Source organism: Antedon bifida, chromosome 10 (genome assembly GCF_963402885.1).
Source record: "Antedon bifida chromosome 10, ecAntBifi1.1, whole genome shotgun sequence".
NCBI classification, from domain to species: Eukaryota; Metazoa; Echinodermata; class Crinoidea; order Comatulida; family Antedonidae; genus Antedon; species Antedon bifida.
In genome coordinates, this window is record NC_136235.1 from 4269364 (window position 1) to 4287461 (window position 18098).

At 32.4% G+C, this 18098-nt stretch overlaps 2 protein-coding genes across 2 annotated transcripts in view; both read left to right on the forward strand.

Annotated features, from left to right (window-relative positions):
* Positions 1-3691: 3691 nt before the first annotated feature.
* Positions 3692-18098, forward strand: part of LOC144854586 (uncharacterized) — a 38469-nt gene continuing 24062 nt past the window's right edge. The window contains exons 1-8 of the mRNA XM_078712525.1: positions 3692-3770; positions 4664-4825; positions 5496-5578; positions 6440-6496; positions 6735-6807; positions 7274-7318; positions 7631-7824; positions 9520-9597. Coding sequence (XP_078568651.1) covers positions 3692-3770; positions 4664-4825; positions 5496-5578; positions 6440-6496; positions 6735-6807; positions 7274-7318; positions 7631-7824; positions 9520-9597 — 771 coding nt within the window. The remainder of the gene's footprint in view (positions 3771-4663; positions 4826-5495; positions 5579-6439; positions 6497-6734; positions 6808-7273; positions 7319-7630; positions 7825-9519; positions 9598-18098) is intronic.
* LOC144854482 (tyrosine-protein kinase SRK3-like) lies at positions 10271-18096 on the forward strand. The gene is made up of 8 exons (XM_078712439.1): positions 10271-10364; positions 13082-13264; positions 13726-13899; positions 14186-14364; positions 15165-15248; positions 15557-15771; positions 16065-16202; positions 16873-18096. Exons 1-8 carry the CDS (start codon positions 10271-10273, stop codon positions 17048-17050), a joined length of 1245 nt encoding a protein of 414 aa, XP_078568565.1. The 3' UTR covers positions 17051-18096.

The following is an 18098-nucleotide window of genomic DNA, read 5'->3' on the forward strand; positions in this document are numbered from 1 at the left end:
AAAAAAGTGAAATGAATGATTGGTGGTGTGGCGATTTGTTTATTGTGAGCCCTCTATCGTTAGGATAATTTGTGTCGAAAGTTAGTAGGAGGAGATAATTCTCATATCTACTAGTTAATATGAGGTGCTACTATAAGTAGGAGGAGGGAGCTAATTTTAGTTATCTAAGTTACTGTAATTAATAGGAGGAGCTAATTAGCATTTTCTATACCCAGGAGGAGCTAATTTTAGTTATCTAAGTTACTGTAAATAGGATGAGCTAATTAGCATTATCTGTACGTAGGAGGAGCTAATTTAGTTAATTAAGGACTTTGTTTATGTAAAGCATGTTTTTGTCTTGTGAACGGGATTGCCATCTTTAGGATAGTGTAGAATTCGCTTATGGTTATTCTTCCTTGGCAATTTCCCTAAATATAAAAGAATAAAACAAAACAATAGGAGGAGCTAATTGGCATCATCATACGTATGAGGAGCTAATTATCGTTAAGAGTAGGAGGAGCTAATTGTCATTATGTATATGTAGGAGGGACTAGGCCAGCGTTCAGCAACCTTTTTTGACCGCGACCCCATGATCCTATTTTGGGAATTTTCGCGACCCAACATTGCGTATTTGAGGTTACAGAAACAGAAGCATGACGTAACGATGAATTACGTATTATCAGTACGTATAAGTAGACTATTGTCAGCTGCTCAGTCATGTACTTTGTGGCGCAACGGGTAAAGCTTGGTTCCCACTAGAACGTAACGCAAGGACGTAAACGCAACGCAAGCGTTTTAACCAATGACAAACGAAGTTATAGACAGTTAGCAATCACAAGTGAATAAGCCATCGCTTGTGATTGGTCAATTCACTTGCGTTGCGTTACGTCCTTGCGTTGCGTCGCTAGTGGGAACCACGCTTTATGCTCTGTTCGAATACTCTAAGCGCTAGCTTGGGTTCGAAACATAGGGACAAACTGTAGATGTAAAATGTAATCAGTGTTGTAGATTCTACAAAACTGAGAACATTTCACATATAGATCAGTGATAAATCCATCCATCCCATCAATTTTTTTTACACAAGTTGTTGACCGACGGAGTTAATCACTAATAGCGCCACCACTGCTTGATCTACTGAAGAATTATACCACGGAAGAGTGTGTGTAATGTCACTCTTCCCTGATTTTTACTAATCAAACTTCGAATAATTGTTAAGCGTGCGCTCGTGACGTTAAATCCAAATCGTTGATTAACGCTTGTGTTGATTGGTCATTTCCTGTTCGAGGATGTTATCAAGTTTGTTCCTGGTGATGAAATGCGGTGGTTGATTGTGTTCGATGGCCAATACGATGACCAAAACCAGAGATAGCAGACTATCAAACAGGTGTCATACTCCCAACGTAGTCTGCGTCACTACTTCTTTCATGTCCACATTACTAGGCCTATAAATCGCAGCTTACCTGACGAATAGATTGTAAGTAGATTTAACATTTCAAATTTTGTTTTAATACATTATTTAGGGGTTTGTTAATTTGATAGATTTTCATTAACAAGAAAATAAGTGATGCTTTAACACCATCATAATGCCCTGTATTTGTTGGCCTATTTCATTTTATAGGCCTACATCATTGCATTTTTCTTTGATTACTAATTTCTAAGAATAATAACTATCTTTAGTGAGTCTATTAATATTCAGACCTTTCCAATAGTATTTTCCAAATTTTTTTTATAAACGTCACTTTTTAATTGTTTTTGGTTTTTACTGCTGGTGGTATGTAAAGATTTTTCGAATATTCTTAGTTATGTCCCACATTTTGTTGTCAAATATGTATAGGCCTGTTGTTAGTACTGGGTAAAGCATGGAATAATATTAATCCATGGGTACATGAAGCTCAGTTTAAATGTATCTCTAGATAAGGCAAGGTGTACATGTAGTTTAGTGTTTCATTCCATGTCTCACGTTCATCTTACTCGACGGTTGTATGTCATGGAAGAATTGTGTGAGAATTTCATATTGCTATACCTAATTTTCAATGGAAATTATTAATCGTAACTATGATACGTATAGGCCTAATGATTCTAGACTAATCAACAGTCTTGTTGGACCTAACAAGTGAAGTTTGGTACATGCAGAAAAGTGTAACGACTTTTGAAGTATCATTTTAGGGGATTAAAGGATTATTTTCGCCACTCCTGTGCCCTTCGCGGATTTAGTATAGCCTGCGTGTGATGTTTCTTTTCCTTCTAATCTGAAATTAAAGAATGAATAAATTAATGAATGAATAATTTACAATACTTACAGTACCGTATTTACATGACATTAACTTTTGCAATCGGTATTTTGCTTTTCGCTAATGAGGTACATCCCTTCTAGTGTTAATTATTCTGTAAAATGCATATGCTAGAATGCCTTCTAATACCGAAATTAAGATGAGTGCATCTTACTTACATTAAGTACCGCGTCTCAAGAGACCAGTTCATTATTATGACTCATTGAAGAAAATTATTATTGGAAGTATAATATTACAAAATCAATGAGTACGATAATATTAATGACGTGTAATAATTGTAATTTTTAAACCAAAGGTAATCATATCATACCATCATCATAAACTTTTATGAGGTTTATGACATATAAAATTCATGTTATAGGCCTAATGATCATGAAAGCCGCTGCAGCATTCCCATGATCATCGCATTACTTAATTTCCACACACCCAGATTCTCCCCCACCCCCTAACATTATCAAAAATATTTAGGTGCAACTGTAATTCATGCATAGAAAAGTGGATACAAACTTATGTGTATACTATGAATTAAACATTATTGTATATATTTAATACATTTAAATTAATTAATTTATATAATTTATTATTGTATTTAGGCCTATGTATTATGTCTGAATTGTGGTTCTATAATATTTGGCTCTACCTTCCTATATCAAAATTATATTACGGAATTGCAACAACAGTAGGTCTATAGTGGCTATATTTACATTATAATACGCAATGAATAATTAAAGAATTAAATCAAAACTAAATATCAAGAGAGAAATGCTAATTAGCTTTCATAATAATGTGGGTAGGCCTACGTGCTGATGTATTTTTAAGTTTTTAAGTGCAGTTACTTTCATTTCTTAGGAGTAACAGGAATTGCATAGCAACGGCAACATTAACATTCTGTTATAATTTAATAATAACGAAGAGGATGGAGAGAAAAAAGGTTCTTACCACAATCACAAAGTGCCAAAAACAGTGATGCCTAGTGACACTTTTATACACATTTATACTTTTACTCAAACAGAATAGAAAAACGAATGCAAGTTGTTTAGAAAACGTTCTTAACTCTATATAAAGTACCAACAAATGTCGTTCACGGCGTTACAGAAATAATATTGCATTCGTTCGTAAGTGATACCGATTTTGAATCTCCAATACATTGACTAGATATGCCTAGTATCAGAGCTAAATAAAAGGGAATTTTACTAAAACTATTTTATAATTCACATTGTTGTATTGCTCTATGACACTAAGGTAAATGCGCCGGTACGTCAATGCCTGTGCGCTGGACATGCGTTGACGTAAATTATTATTTTATTATACGCGCTCGATTTCTCTTTGATGTGTCACCAATTCTAATTATATCACTGTTTTTAATTTTTTTTTTTTTTTAAGCCTAAATACTTTTATATTGTTTATAGCAGTCAAATACGATGGACTCTGCAAGGCCATTTGTGTGGATCATATTAACATGCACCGTAGTGTCTCCTAATTGCGATACTGACTGGTCAGGTAAGCATTTTTTCAATTAATATTACATTTCAACTAGTATTACAGACATATTGTAATGTGGTACATCTCTGCACAGTAAACTTCCCTAAACGTTTCTTTCGCAAACTCCGGAATCTGTGGTGCTACTTGGACATTAGTCCTCTCCTATGCTGCTGTTCCTCTTAGGTACATGACTACAAGCAATGCCATTGACTGTTACAATTTTAGTCAAAGTTTGTCCAAACGATGCACTGCCCAGTGTAGCAAGAACTTTAGTTTGCAAACTAGAGAAAGATTGATTTCCCAACCTTTTGTAAGATGATGAATACTTTTCATAAGTAGGCTAAGCCATGCACCTTCTTGACAAACTGAGGTTTGCAAACTTAGAAATCAAGAAACAGTAGTCATTTATCCTGTACACTGACTAAAGACTGCTATTTAATTTGTTGAGTTAAAAAACCTCAGAAAACTAATTTGTCAAGAACTTGCCAACTAGATTTATTTGTGAACGGCTGGAAAATCTTGACAAATTTGGAACTTGCAAACTAAAGTTTCCTATATAGTTAGTCTTAAGCACTTCTACTAGTTAGTACTAAACTAGCAATTAGTTTGCAAACACGAGCAAATTTGCAGTTTGCAAACAAAAGTTTGATAAAGTTTACTAAGCCATAGTCTACACTAAGAAACTTAATCAAGCTTTCTGTCGCACAACGAATTGAGAAGAATTGAGAACTGCGAGTTTAATTGTGTTTGCAAACTAAAGTTTGATAAAGTTTACTAAGCCATAGTCTATACTAGGAAACTTAATCAAGCTTTCTGTCGCACAACGAATTGAGAAGAATTGAGAACTGCGAGTTTAATTATGTTTGCAAACTAAAGTTTGATAAAGTTTACTAAGCCATAGTCTACACTAGGAAACTTAATCAAGCTTTCTGTCGCAGTATTTGAACTAGGGCCTAACAAAACAACAGTCAACTTGGATTATATTGTTGAAGTTAGAAATGATGGAATCAATGGAAGTATTAGCTATACACTCGGAGCTTTTCTCTCATGGCAAAAACCGGATTTTGACATTGGTAAGTTAAATTTAATTATTTTAGAATGTTCCTTTCGTCCACAGTAAACCTTGTTTAAGAGTTTAAGAGCCTTGGTCAGACACCCTTACTGGATGGCTTCCTTGGAGTTTAACCTTTTTTTTACCCGACAAAAACCATAGACAAGATATCAAAAACGGGGATCGGAAGCAAAGGGATAGTATGACATCGATAAGTGTTCGAATCTATATGGACATCCGTGTATCGACCATGATCGAATTTTTGTCTGAGATACAAAACCCGATTTGGCTGCAATTATTTGGCTTAATGCTGTCCAGTTTTTACACACATGTTTTAGGCCTTATGAAACCTGAAAACATCAAAATACGAATTCAATATATTGACACATATATTATTTGCAGTAACTAAAATTCATTTAATTTTATTGTTTTTATAAAATGATTATTTGATATGATCGGCTGGATGGACCACCCTCGTAAAATATTGTTAAAATAAATAAAAATAAATAGAGTTAATGTCTGTAATTACAGAATTGAAAAAAAAGAGTCAGCGCCGTAACACACTATCGTTAAAGATGTTTTCTTGTTGACACAAATCTCTTGCAAATACACAAAAAAGGTTTCCTTTTGGATAGCAGCATATTATATAATATATAAACATACCACTTTATTTTTATTAATTTTTTTTATAGACTTTGACGGATACGTTGTGGATTACAATATCGAAGCTCCTAAGGAACTCAATTGTGAATTAGCTGAATCTGATCTCTATGTTGTAATTAAACGTTTTAAATTTCTTTCAATGATTACCGTATATGTCCAAGCCTGGTTCATTCATTTAGTCAAGTTAGTTAAGAAACTGAGGCTGTTTATCAAACCAGATTCCAAACGTCTACATTCTTGCTGCTCGTTTTCATTTGTTTTCAAAAGTTTGGTAGCCTAGTTAATGACTTCACTCTGCGTCTGACAATAGTCCAGTTCCCTATGTACCTTAAAGGTACCTTAGTGTGCAGATCATGGGGAAAGTGTAAACATTGTGTTTTATGAATATTTGAAGCATGCTGGTTATAAAAACCCATGTTGTCAAATTTGTAGTGGTATGTAAGGTTACTGTGAACAATCTTTAAACAAAAGTTATAATCAGCTCAGTTTATGAAACAACATAAAAATGTGGTATTTTTTGGAAAAAAAATGAAGATTGGGCGCTTGAGATTCTTTTATATTTTTATAAAATTTTGTTATTATACAACATATAAATATACCGTATATAAACTTTGACTGGAAGTCAAATTATTTTTTGAACCAAAAAACGTCTGTATTTCAGTTAAATTATTTTTTTTCGACTAATAATAACTATTATGATACTTCAAAATGACCCACTTTTTTCAATTTTTTTTTATTTTTTTGGAATTAGTCAAAGGGACAATACATCTTTAATGTGTCGTGATGGTGCGTGATTATATTTCTTCGGGGTAAGACCCTCACAATGACGTGTCATATACACGTATCCATTTCTAGAACATGCACTTAATTTATCATAGTGCCCGTCCATTGGACGGATAACTGCTAGTATATGTAAATTCATATAAATTGATCAAAAGTGTATTCATTCTAACTAGTTCCTTATTCATTTCAGGGGAATGAAAGTATAATATTAACTCCATTAGAATATAATTATCATTACGAATTTCAGGTAAGTTTTTTATGAATTAGAAGTTGTACATTTGTGTAGGCTAATACACTCTACAGATGTATTCTACCAAAACAGTTGTTTTATATTTGTAAATGTCTATATCATCAATCATTGCAAAAAGAAACATATACATAATATCAGTGTTTATACACGCGCGCGACAACTGATAAAAGCGCTTTAATAACTGTTTCTGTTGGATGAATATAATTACATAACATATACAATATTTTATTTTTAGATTAAGCTTGCTAACAAAGAAAAAAATGTTAAGATGTTTAAAGATGGTACTCAATTATACTCTATAGGCGTAGGTAGGTAAACCTCGTGTTGTGTTGTAGCATGGAGGTATAAAACCATCCATGACTACAACACTAAGTCTTTAGCTAAGTTTACTGTTATATATAGTTTAATAAATACTCGAAAGTACGGAAACAGAAATGTTATTTCGCCGGTATTTAGGTAAGTTGGTGATGGGAGTTGACATTACAGTGATTGATCAATTAATATTAGTTACTATGGATCGATTGTTTCCCGATGGTTAAGTATAACATATCACAGTGCGTTTGACAATGTACATGCGTTGAAGTTGGAACCAAACTCATTTTTTGAAGGTGATATACTGCATTCTTTAACGTACATAAATTGCTTGTTACACAAGGACCAACGTAAAAAAGTCTCATCTAAATGGCATACTCTATATTATTGTATGCAGGCAATTCAACTTCGTTTATGTAATAATCAAATGTTAACAAACTTTATTAATTCATTTATTTTTAGATTGCTACCGTGAGACAAATGACTACGAATATTGTTCCACGTTAGGTAAATTAAATGAGTAGTAGTTTGTTTTAGCGATTGGTCTATCACCACTCCATCGAAATGCTGTTTGATCATCTCTAAAACTGTCTTTACATAACGAAAGGGTATTGATATTAGCTGGTTCTACTCTACAATTCGATCAAGAAGTTGCCGGGGTGAAGCATTTCAATTGTTAAAATCAAGATGGCGACAGTCACCTACATTAATTAAACTAATAATAATTTGTACTGTTCTGTAAACGTTTAACATGCAATCTTCAAGCAATTTGCATCAATTATTATTTAAAAAATAAAAAATAAACATCTATATTTCTAGATCCACAATATCCAAGCGCCCCAGCAGATGTCGAAGTTTCTAGCGTGATCACAGATAAGGAAAGCGAGATATTCATATCGTGGTTAAGGCCACTGGGAACAGAAACTATCTCCATACGAACCGCACCACGTGGATATCTGAACGATGATAATGAATCGAAAGTGGATCGGAAACCGATTAATGACACAAAAGAAGTAAAACAACACAGAACAATATTATATTAAATTAGAATGTAGCATTATTGGCTCAAATACTGTGGGTTAGGCCCGGGTTGAGATCATTGGCCGCCTCACGCAATATCCCGTCTGTTTTGTCTTTAATGTCAAAGGCATTGTGTATACTCTGATGATATTGGAACATAAAAATCACCAGCTTTGATATTTTTTTAAGAATTCTAAGATTTAAAGCTCAGGTACAGGCATGAATTTTAAATATAATATTTTGTTAATTGTACATAAACCAAATATTTGTCACAGAAATCAAGACGAAAAAACATGAATTTCCCTTAATATGGTCAAATACAAAATTTGGCAAAATTCTTCCATAAAAACCAGAAAGACTTTTTTTCAGTAGTTAGGTAGTTAACCTAATGTAATAACATGTCTGGTGACTCCCTAGACGGTGAAAAAAGATGGTGGATATACGGTGGATAATTTTTGCTATAGCATGAAAATAAAAATCTGAAGTTGAATAAAAATATCAGAAATGTAATATTCAAGTTATATTACCTATATTTAGTCATCTGATAAAATGTTTTACCACACCGTTTATATTTCTTTTTAAAATGCCTCTCTATTCACAAAATGTGTGTACAAACGAATAGAGATTTTACTGTGTAATTTGAACTATCCCCCCCCCCCCCCCACTGATAAGAAAGTGCTTATTTTCAACAAGCTTGTGTAACACAAATAAAATCCCAAAAATTATGAAACATAGGGGAAACTATAGATCGATAATTATTGGAATGTATGATCAATAGAAATTTTTTGCTCGCACCTGGCCTTTAATGTTTCCCCTCTCTTAGAATTTCAAAGTATCTCTCTTTAATTAAGCATATATTATTATTTTTTAGTAAATATATTATTGTAACTGTTGCTTAAATAATCATGGGCATGGGTCGTTATGGTTAGCTTGGTCGTAACAAACAGACTTAACATGTATAAACAAACGGGAGTTGCTTTCATTTGGTACACAACACGACTCGATATATTTTCCACCATTAAAGGCCAGGTGCGGGCAAAAAATTTCTATTGATCATACATTCCAATAATTATCGATCTATAGTTTCCCCTATGTTTCATAATTTTTGGGATTTTATTTGTGTTACATAAGCTTGTTGAAAATAAGCACTTTCTTATCAGTGGGGGGATAGTTCAAATTACACAGTAAAATCTCTATTCTTTTGTACACAAATTTTGTAAATAGAGAGGCATTTTAAAAAGCTATTAAAAATAAACGGTGTGGTAAAAAATGTTATCAGATGAATAAATATAGGTAATATAACTTGAATATTACATTTCTGGTATTTTTATTCAACTTCAGATTTTTATTTTCATGCTATAGCAAAAATTATCCACCGTATATCCACCATCTTTTTTCACTTTCTAGGGAGTCACCAGATATGTTATTACATTAGGTTAACTACCTAACTACTGAAAAAAATGTCTTCCTGGTTTTTATGGCAGAATTTTGCCAAATTTTGTATTTGACCATTTTAATGGAAATTCATGTTTTTTCGTCTTGATTTCTATTACAAATATTTGATTTATGTACTATTAACCAAATATTATATTTAAAATTCATGCCTGTACCTGAGCTTTAATACTACGAATCGTAAATTTAATTTACGAAAAAACCGTGTTCTTAACAATATCCTGTTCCATTTACAGATTAAAATAGAAAGCGGTGAACGCGTTTCAACCATAATTATACGGCAACTAGAACAAAACACAATGTATGACTTAGAGGTAAAAAGATTAACTTAAAGATTAATTTACGGAAAAGTGTTTAAACCCTGAAGGGAACCCGTTATCTTTATTAAAGATGATGGTGGATATCATTTACTTAATGATTTTTATAATTATTCTGTCAATTACGCCATTATTATACTATTATTGCAACTGTTGTTATGTTTTTGATTTCTGTGTATTATTATTATTATTCTTTAGCATTAACTCATTCTTATTATCATTTATTTGATTACTTTCATTTATTTACCCTAGGAGTTGAAATATTATTTTCATTGGAGCCTGGAATTATTTATTTTAGTTTAAACATCACACTTATGTATTAGGCCTATCATTTCTCTTTCTCTTTTCTTTACGGCATTGTAATAAGACAGCAACACAATTTCCCAAGTTGGGATGAATAAAGTTTCCTTGTATCCTTGTATCCCTTGTAACATTGGATGTTAATGTTTAATGTTTAAGGCAGGTTGTTTTAGAGCATAGGCTCAAAAGTAGTCCATTTCAAAGACAATTATATATTATTTCAGATGTATATTAATATTTAAAATACTGATTTTAAAATCATAGATGCAATACAAGATATACAATTAACGTCCTAAACAAAGAATGCCATCCCATTTCCATTTGTGATTCAGGTTTGTGTTTTATCGGAAATTATGGTGTGTATTTTCAGATGGTTGGAATAAATAGCGAAGGAAGGGCAGGAATAACAACAGTAGTACAATTCTACACTTCAGAACATGAATCACCTACAGAAGAAATACCAGGTAATAAAAAAATGTCCCGAATTTCATTCGCAGGTTTCTCAAAATTCCATATTTTCACAATAATTTCTATAACCCGCTAACCATTGGTCAGATTATCATGAAACAGAAATGGTATTCACAGCAACTGCTTCAATTTAATTTCCTTCTTTTAGCAAAAACATTGCTATGTTTTTGGGCGCTTCAATTTAATTTCCTTCTTTTAGCAAAAACATTGCTATGTTTTTGGATGATCTTTAAATTTAGTTCATGATAGCCTATGTAAATACGTGAACGTGATTGGTTGAAACTGCATCACATGACTACTGTAAATCGTATATTTCCTCGAGTATGATATTGACTGCGTGATTATCGTGTCCCTGTCATTAAACATATAAAATGCATTAAATTCTCGAGGAGTTTCATATTAATTGTGTAATTTGCGTGTGGCAACACTCGCGTTTGGCAATAAATAACAAAAGTCATCTAGTGGGACTTGAACTCGCGAAGATTATCAGGAGACTACGTTTTACACGCCGCGCCACGTAACTTGCTTGAAGAAATAATTCAACTAAACTATTTAAACTATGCATAGCGCCCTTATTTGTTATTCGCCCTCTATAGACGCGACGAAAGAATGTTTTGTGATTGGTCAATGCTCACGGTAGTAACCTGGTACGCACGGCGCGCTGAAAATCCGGAGAAGACGAATTATTATTTAATCGGCCTACCTGATAATAATATTATTATTAATGTAGGCTTATTGATGGAAATTCTTTTGTTAATTTAAACGATTGTTTATTGTTTTCGCAAAAGGTAAGTTGAATGCAACGCCTAAATAGGCAGGCTTATTACATAAAGGAGGCTTAGCTACCCGACCCAGTAGTTATTCTACTTGTTGTTGGCTATATAATATAACAGATATCGCCTTTTACATCGGTAAAATATAAGATGTGATATCACCTCGCGGAATGATATTTTGCTCTCGGGAATATATTTCACTCAGCGCTACGCTTTGGGAAATATATTCCCTCGAGCAAAATATAAAATCTTATATTTCACCTCTAAGCAGGCAATATTTGTATAATAGCATATAATCCAACTACAGCTTGGTAAATGAACATTACTCTTACTGTATAAATTGGAATAATTCGAGTCTCGGGGTGATGCTTTTACAGAAATGAATGATAAAAATGCAACAATTATAAGATTATCAAAATTACATTGACATTAGGGATGTAAGAAAGCATTAATATTTATGAGGGATATTATTCAGCATTAGATAAAGAACGTTCGGTTCTATCATAAAAGGAAAACGTAATTTTAGATTCATAACAAGGACAAAGATGCGATCATTTATATTTGAATACTTGGTTAAAGGGTGACCGTGGTGAAGCAGAACGAGCGTCGTGACATAAGCACCTTTCCCCGTCGTCTAAATAAGGGGTTATCAATGTTATTGCGAATGTTTCTTATACTAGAACAACACTCCGAGAGTGCATACTGTAAAATTCTCCTACATAAGACTTCTTATTATACATATTTTGTGTCTTAATGCTGTGTGTGATTAGGTTAATTTCACTACAAGCATGTGTATGCGCATTTGGTGTAATGGTTATGTAACAAGCCTTTCAAATATAGTTTCAGTGGACTAGCAATAGAGCAGCAACGGCAAAAACAAACGGGTGAATTTGAAAAGAATTTTTTTTTTAAACTACTGCTTTTGGCTGTTTTCGCTCATTTTCTTTATTTTATTTTGTTGTAGAAACCTTTCCTCCAAGCAGCGTAAGAAAGGCATAGAAAGAGGCAAAGGAAAAGAAGAGATGAAAAGAGAAGAAATTAAAGCAAAATTATACAATGCAAAATTCTAAAATTCTCAGAAAACGAAATTATTTCCTTTTTAACAAAATAAATTCTTGACTTCCAAATATTATTTTTTTCTATTAACTAACTTTAAACTAAAAACCTCTGTGCGTTTATTATAATGTTTTTACTAGCAAAGAAAATAATATATTATATTAGGCCTACTTGATTTTTCTTATCTATTTAATCTATTTAACATTTCATTAATAGCAAATCTTATCGTTAAGTTTTATAGTACAACTGTAAAATGATTATAAAACTTCATTAGTGAGTGATATAATATTTATTATAAAGCATACTGGTACATTCCAGAATCCAGTTATAATAGGTATTCACCAATATAGCATGGTAAAAGTCTATAACAACACGCTTTAATATATCCACCCAATTCTGCAGCTGTCCTCAGATAGATTCTAACCGACTATCGACAGTCAGTAGTATATCTAGCTGCCGAATGGGATGTAATTGTTCTATTGCACAGTAAAGTTCAATTTAATAGTTCAATATACGGCAGCTTTTTGTGGTGACTATAGGCCTAAATCTGTGCGTTTGCAAACCAACTTCTAGTGCTAGCCTTCAAGTGGATTAAGTGAATAAAAGTTACTTTAGAACATATAGGTGTGTCAGAAAACAAATATCATGAGTTGAATGTGGAGGGGAATACTCTCTTCTCAACACATAAATATTCATTATTACAGTACAGTACTTATAATTCTTTAATAATAATATACTTGCATGTTATCGTTGTATTCAGAGCACTATTTATTTCTAAACGTATTTTTTATAAATGCGGCAGCTTATTGGCACGTTATGTCTAAATTGATCAGGCCTACTTAAAATGTACTAAACCATCATAATATTTTTTTCTTGTTTTTAAGCTAAGACAACTCAAGGGTCTTCAAGCACCTACATCATAGTGATTGCGATGGTTGTCGCCGTATCAATTGCGTGTACATTCATTTCATGCGGTTATTACGTCCGTCGAAAACGTTTACGTTCAATACCACATTTCAAGCGTGATCCCGACACGGTAAGCGTGTCCAAGGGAATGGACGAGAAGGGTAAGTTTGAAGTTAATACGTCAACAATTTTATTTTTAAAGTAAGTATTGTAGTGGGATGCCCATATTGACAAAACAACATAAACTTATCTGTTTACAATCTATTAACGTCATTGTCGTGATGTTTACGAAAACATTATACTGTACTTGGATAATAATTGATGTCTTGCTAATCACATGCTATACCTCACTTTTGTCTATAACTGCAATTTCTTAATGAATGATTATTTGTCTAATAAAAATAACTTAGTCGACAAAATGTTTGATTAGCTTTGAAAGCTATCATTAGTTAGTTAATCCATTTATTCTGGTTACAGACAGTTTTAAAATAGGATGCCATAATACAGTATGCAACAAACGTCTCCTGTATGTTGGTATTGTTCATTATGGCAGCGGCGAGATAATGATATATGATATTACCTTACACACCATAATGTAAAATGTTTTTTTAAACAAACTCAGATATTGAAGAATGCTTAAAAGAAAGTGAATACGGAGATTTAGAGTTTGGTCGACATCTCCTAAAACTCGAAGAGGTTCTCGGCAGCGGCCAGTTTGGTGTTGTTTACAAAGGTTACGCTCTAGGAATTGATGGAGGAGTTGATTATGTCCAAGTTGCTGTAAAGTGCTTAAAATGTAAGACACATACTATACTGTGTATTGGTCCTAGAACTTGGATCTCACTAGGACGCAAGGACCACCGAGTCGACCAGATAATTCAAAAAATCCATTGCTTGTGGTTGGTTAAATAACTTGCGTCTATGGTTTAAACATGTTAGGCCTACTATTCACATTAACAGAGATATCAAGCTGTGATTACAATCTCTAAATTGATTAAACTTACTGCTTACTGCATTTTAAATACTCGTGCCTCCATATAAGTATAGAAATTAATTTGTTTATTTTGCAATTCATTTCTCAGCAAATGCATCGCAAGCAATGAAAGAGGATTTCCTTGACGAAATAAGATTGATCGATGACATAGGGAATCATGCAAATATACTAAGTGTATTGGGGTGTTGTACACTGAAGGAACCATACTATTTGATTACAGAGTATATGAGATACGGTGACCTGCTTCACTTTTTGCAGAGATGCCAGGTAACAAACAATGTAAAATGAAAGCACTCAGAAACTGAGTACTTGGCAAAACATTGCCACAGAGGGCGCATGTTGATATTTCGGCTAAAGTTAAAAGAATACAAATTTTTCTTTTTTGCTATTGTGAAGTTAATGATGAACCGATTTTCTTAAATTTCAATAAGCATGTTCTGTAAGTATTAAGTAAGTAAATTGAGAATGATAACTTGAAAAGTGTAGGTGCTGTCGTGCTAACAAACAAACATACAAAGCAAAACAAAAACATTTTGCCAAGTAATAAGACTAAATCATTGATGCATTACTTTTGAGGCAACTTTAAAGCGAATCAGCTCGTGATATACTGTAAATTAGGATACATTTCACTCTACATACATACACATCACACTACTCTAACATATTATTCATATAATAAATAATATCCATATATTAAATAGTACTATGTTAAAATGGAAGACTTGCGTGACCATTCTCGACGAAACTGCCTTAGTAGGCTATTTAACTCTATTTTAAGAACATGTTTGCTAATTGAATTCCTTTCATTATCATGCTAATCAAATACCAATGGGACATTTAATGAGATACAATGGTTTCACAGCAACGTTGTTATAATGTTCGATGTGTGGCGCTATTTTAGTGAATTTTAGAGTATTCTAATTTATATGTGAACATGTTCAATATATTCCCATCCCTCAGGTAGATCATGTCAGATTCCGAGGATGATTAAAATGGGAAACTATACAAGTATTATGAAAATACTATAATATAGACATACTTCATATATTTTAACTTGGTTTTCACAGCCAAAATTTGCAATAGAAGATCCAATTTACGATCTTACGGAGGAAAATAGAATACAAATTGCAAGACAAATCGCAAGAGGCATGGTAAATATAAATAATTAACATTTTCATTTCATTTTTTTCATTTCATTTCCATTTATTTGAAATTTGGAGTATTTGTTGTTGGATGACGCCTACAGACATGACCACGGGTTTCCTGTTTTGTAAGAAATGTATTATAAATCGGAAAATCACTGAAAACAATTTGGATTGGTTTGGGTGTGATATATGCCTACTGTATTCCAATCGAGCAATAGAGGATGAGGAGTAAACTTGTTTGAATTATCTAGTAATACTGTAATTACATTCAAAACCGCAATTTACTTTTATATATTATATTAAATTGATTCAAGGATTATTTATCAAAAACGAGATATTACCATGGTGATTTGGCAGCCCGCAATGTTTTAGTAGGAACAGGAATGATAGTAAAGATATCCGACTTTGGATTGGCTGATGATATTTATCAGAGCGGATACAAACGTCTTGCTCCGGAGAAGAAGCGTCCAATCAAATGGGTCAGTTTGGAGACAAACGTAGAGGGTAAATGCACAATTAAGAGCGATGTGTAAGTTTTAAAAAGGTTTTTATAAAAAAGACTTTTCACCGATTAAGAATTTTACGACAAATTTCAGAAATTTATCTCAAACTCTGTTACCGACTCACCAAATCCTTTTTCAAATTTATATCAAAATTGGTGCTTATTAAAATTCAATCAAATTTGGTACTTATTCAAATTCAATAAAATTTGTTACTTATTCAATTAAAATTGGTACTTAGGCTATATTCAATCAATTAAATCGTACTGTTGATTTTGTTTAAATCAGAAAAAGAATATTATGTTGTTTTGTAATCTTTCAGATGGTCGTTTGGAATTGTATTATATGAGATTTACACCAATGGAGGAATGCCTTATCCTGAAATGGACGCATCTTCTGTCATTCAAAAACTTTCAACTGGGTACAGAATGGAGAGGCCTGACGAATGTCCAGTACACATGTAATTTTTTTATTTAAATCACTCGTTATTTATATCTAAAACCAGATTTTAAAAAGTAGATTTAAACATTGTTTCTAGTCTGTCGAGTTTTTTAATACTTGCTTTCCTTTTTCATTGAACTTAAAATAATGATAACATGATAAGTTCAAATGTTGTTATCATGTTTTATTTCTATGAAATATAAGCTACACTTTATCCAAACCTTATTTTATTCGACTTAATTCGGTTAATAATCAGTATCGTTAGTGCTGTATTTTCCTACCCAGGTTTTCTGTCGAAAATACATACTAAGGAAATCTTAATATAACTCAAAATAATAAGTTTACTTACCTAATTGTGTGAAAAAATATTTTAGAAAGGATTAGGCTACCTAATCTATAAAATAACATTTTATTGTTCTTATAATAATATATATAATAAAAATAAAAATAACAAAAATGGCCCAATAGTCCTTGGGAACACCTGATTTTACATGTTTCTCCTCTATAAATAACTCGTTGCTTTCTTCCTGAATATCCATAATCCACTTATTTTACAGACATATTTATACTAATAGTAGTTTTTTTTTTATCCAACGCATATGTGGTACTTTCAAAGTCATTACCAGAATTTAGGATAAAAACTGAATGACACGGGATATATAACAGAATACTGTGTTTTATTCCATCAGATATGAAATTATGCTAGAATGTTGGAAAGCTATTCCTAATCAGCGACCAACATTTAACGACTTATTTTTGACGTTTGATAAACTGCTTGAAATGGATTCAGATTATTTAGAAACTGACATATCTGCAATGACGAGTTTGATCCAGAAAGGTACAATCAGTTCGCTGGATAATGTCTAAGAACTCAGCCACCAAAGTAATGTTCAAGATTATTCTGCTATGCTGCATAAAATGTGCTTTAGTTACTAGTAGAAAAACAAAATCTTTTTCTAGATGTAAAACAAAGACCTCGATAGGCATATCTGACTTTTCTAGATGTAAAACACAGACCTCGATAGGCATATCTGACTTTTCTAGATGTAAAACACAGACCTCGATAGGCATATCTGACTTTTCTAGATGTAAAACACAGACCTCGATATGCATATCTGACTTTTCTAGATGTAAACCACAGATCTTTATTCTGTATATGCCTACCTCTCTGACTTTTTTTTCGATCTAAAGCACATTTTGATTTCACCTTTCTAAAAATTGTTCATGTCAGATCTTTTCTGAGCTAAAACACTGATCTAAATAAAATAAAATATTTCAGATAAGAATTCTAAATACAAACACTTAGTTTTGTATTAGTGTAAGTGACATTGAAAAATCACAATTGCTACTGTACATTATTCGAACATAATATAGTACATGAACCTATAGGTATACAGTGAGACCATACTGCTGTTATAGTTGATGTTAGCATATTGCATGAAGCTCAAGTAGGATGGATATTAAAAGTAGAAAATCCAAGGGACAAAAATATTTCTAGCCGATTTTCGGTATCACCATATAGGATAGGCCTACATTAAGTAATACAGTATTACAGTATTTGCCTGGATATTATAATTTCGGAGATACAGTATACAGAGAATCTTGTGTCATTACTGCAACGTTTTTCGTTTGAGAGTAAACGATTATTTATTAATAATCCTAAATCTAGTACTAATAACTGAGGTCATTGAATCAATATTTGTTACCTTTTAATTGTCATTTTATATTTCTGCTGGCTTCTATTTCCTCTACAAACAGTGAGCTTACCGCTCCTTTGGAACTGCAACACAAGAAATTTAGTTTAATTTAGTTTAGAAACAACAATTTCTTCTTTCCACCTCATTAATACTTTTAATTAAAATGTGCATGCACTCTTATTGTTCAACATTTAGAGATAGGTACAGTTGGTTAATGT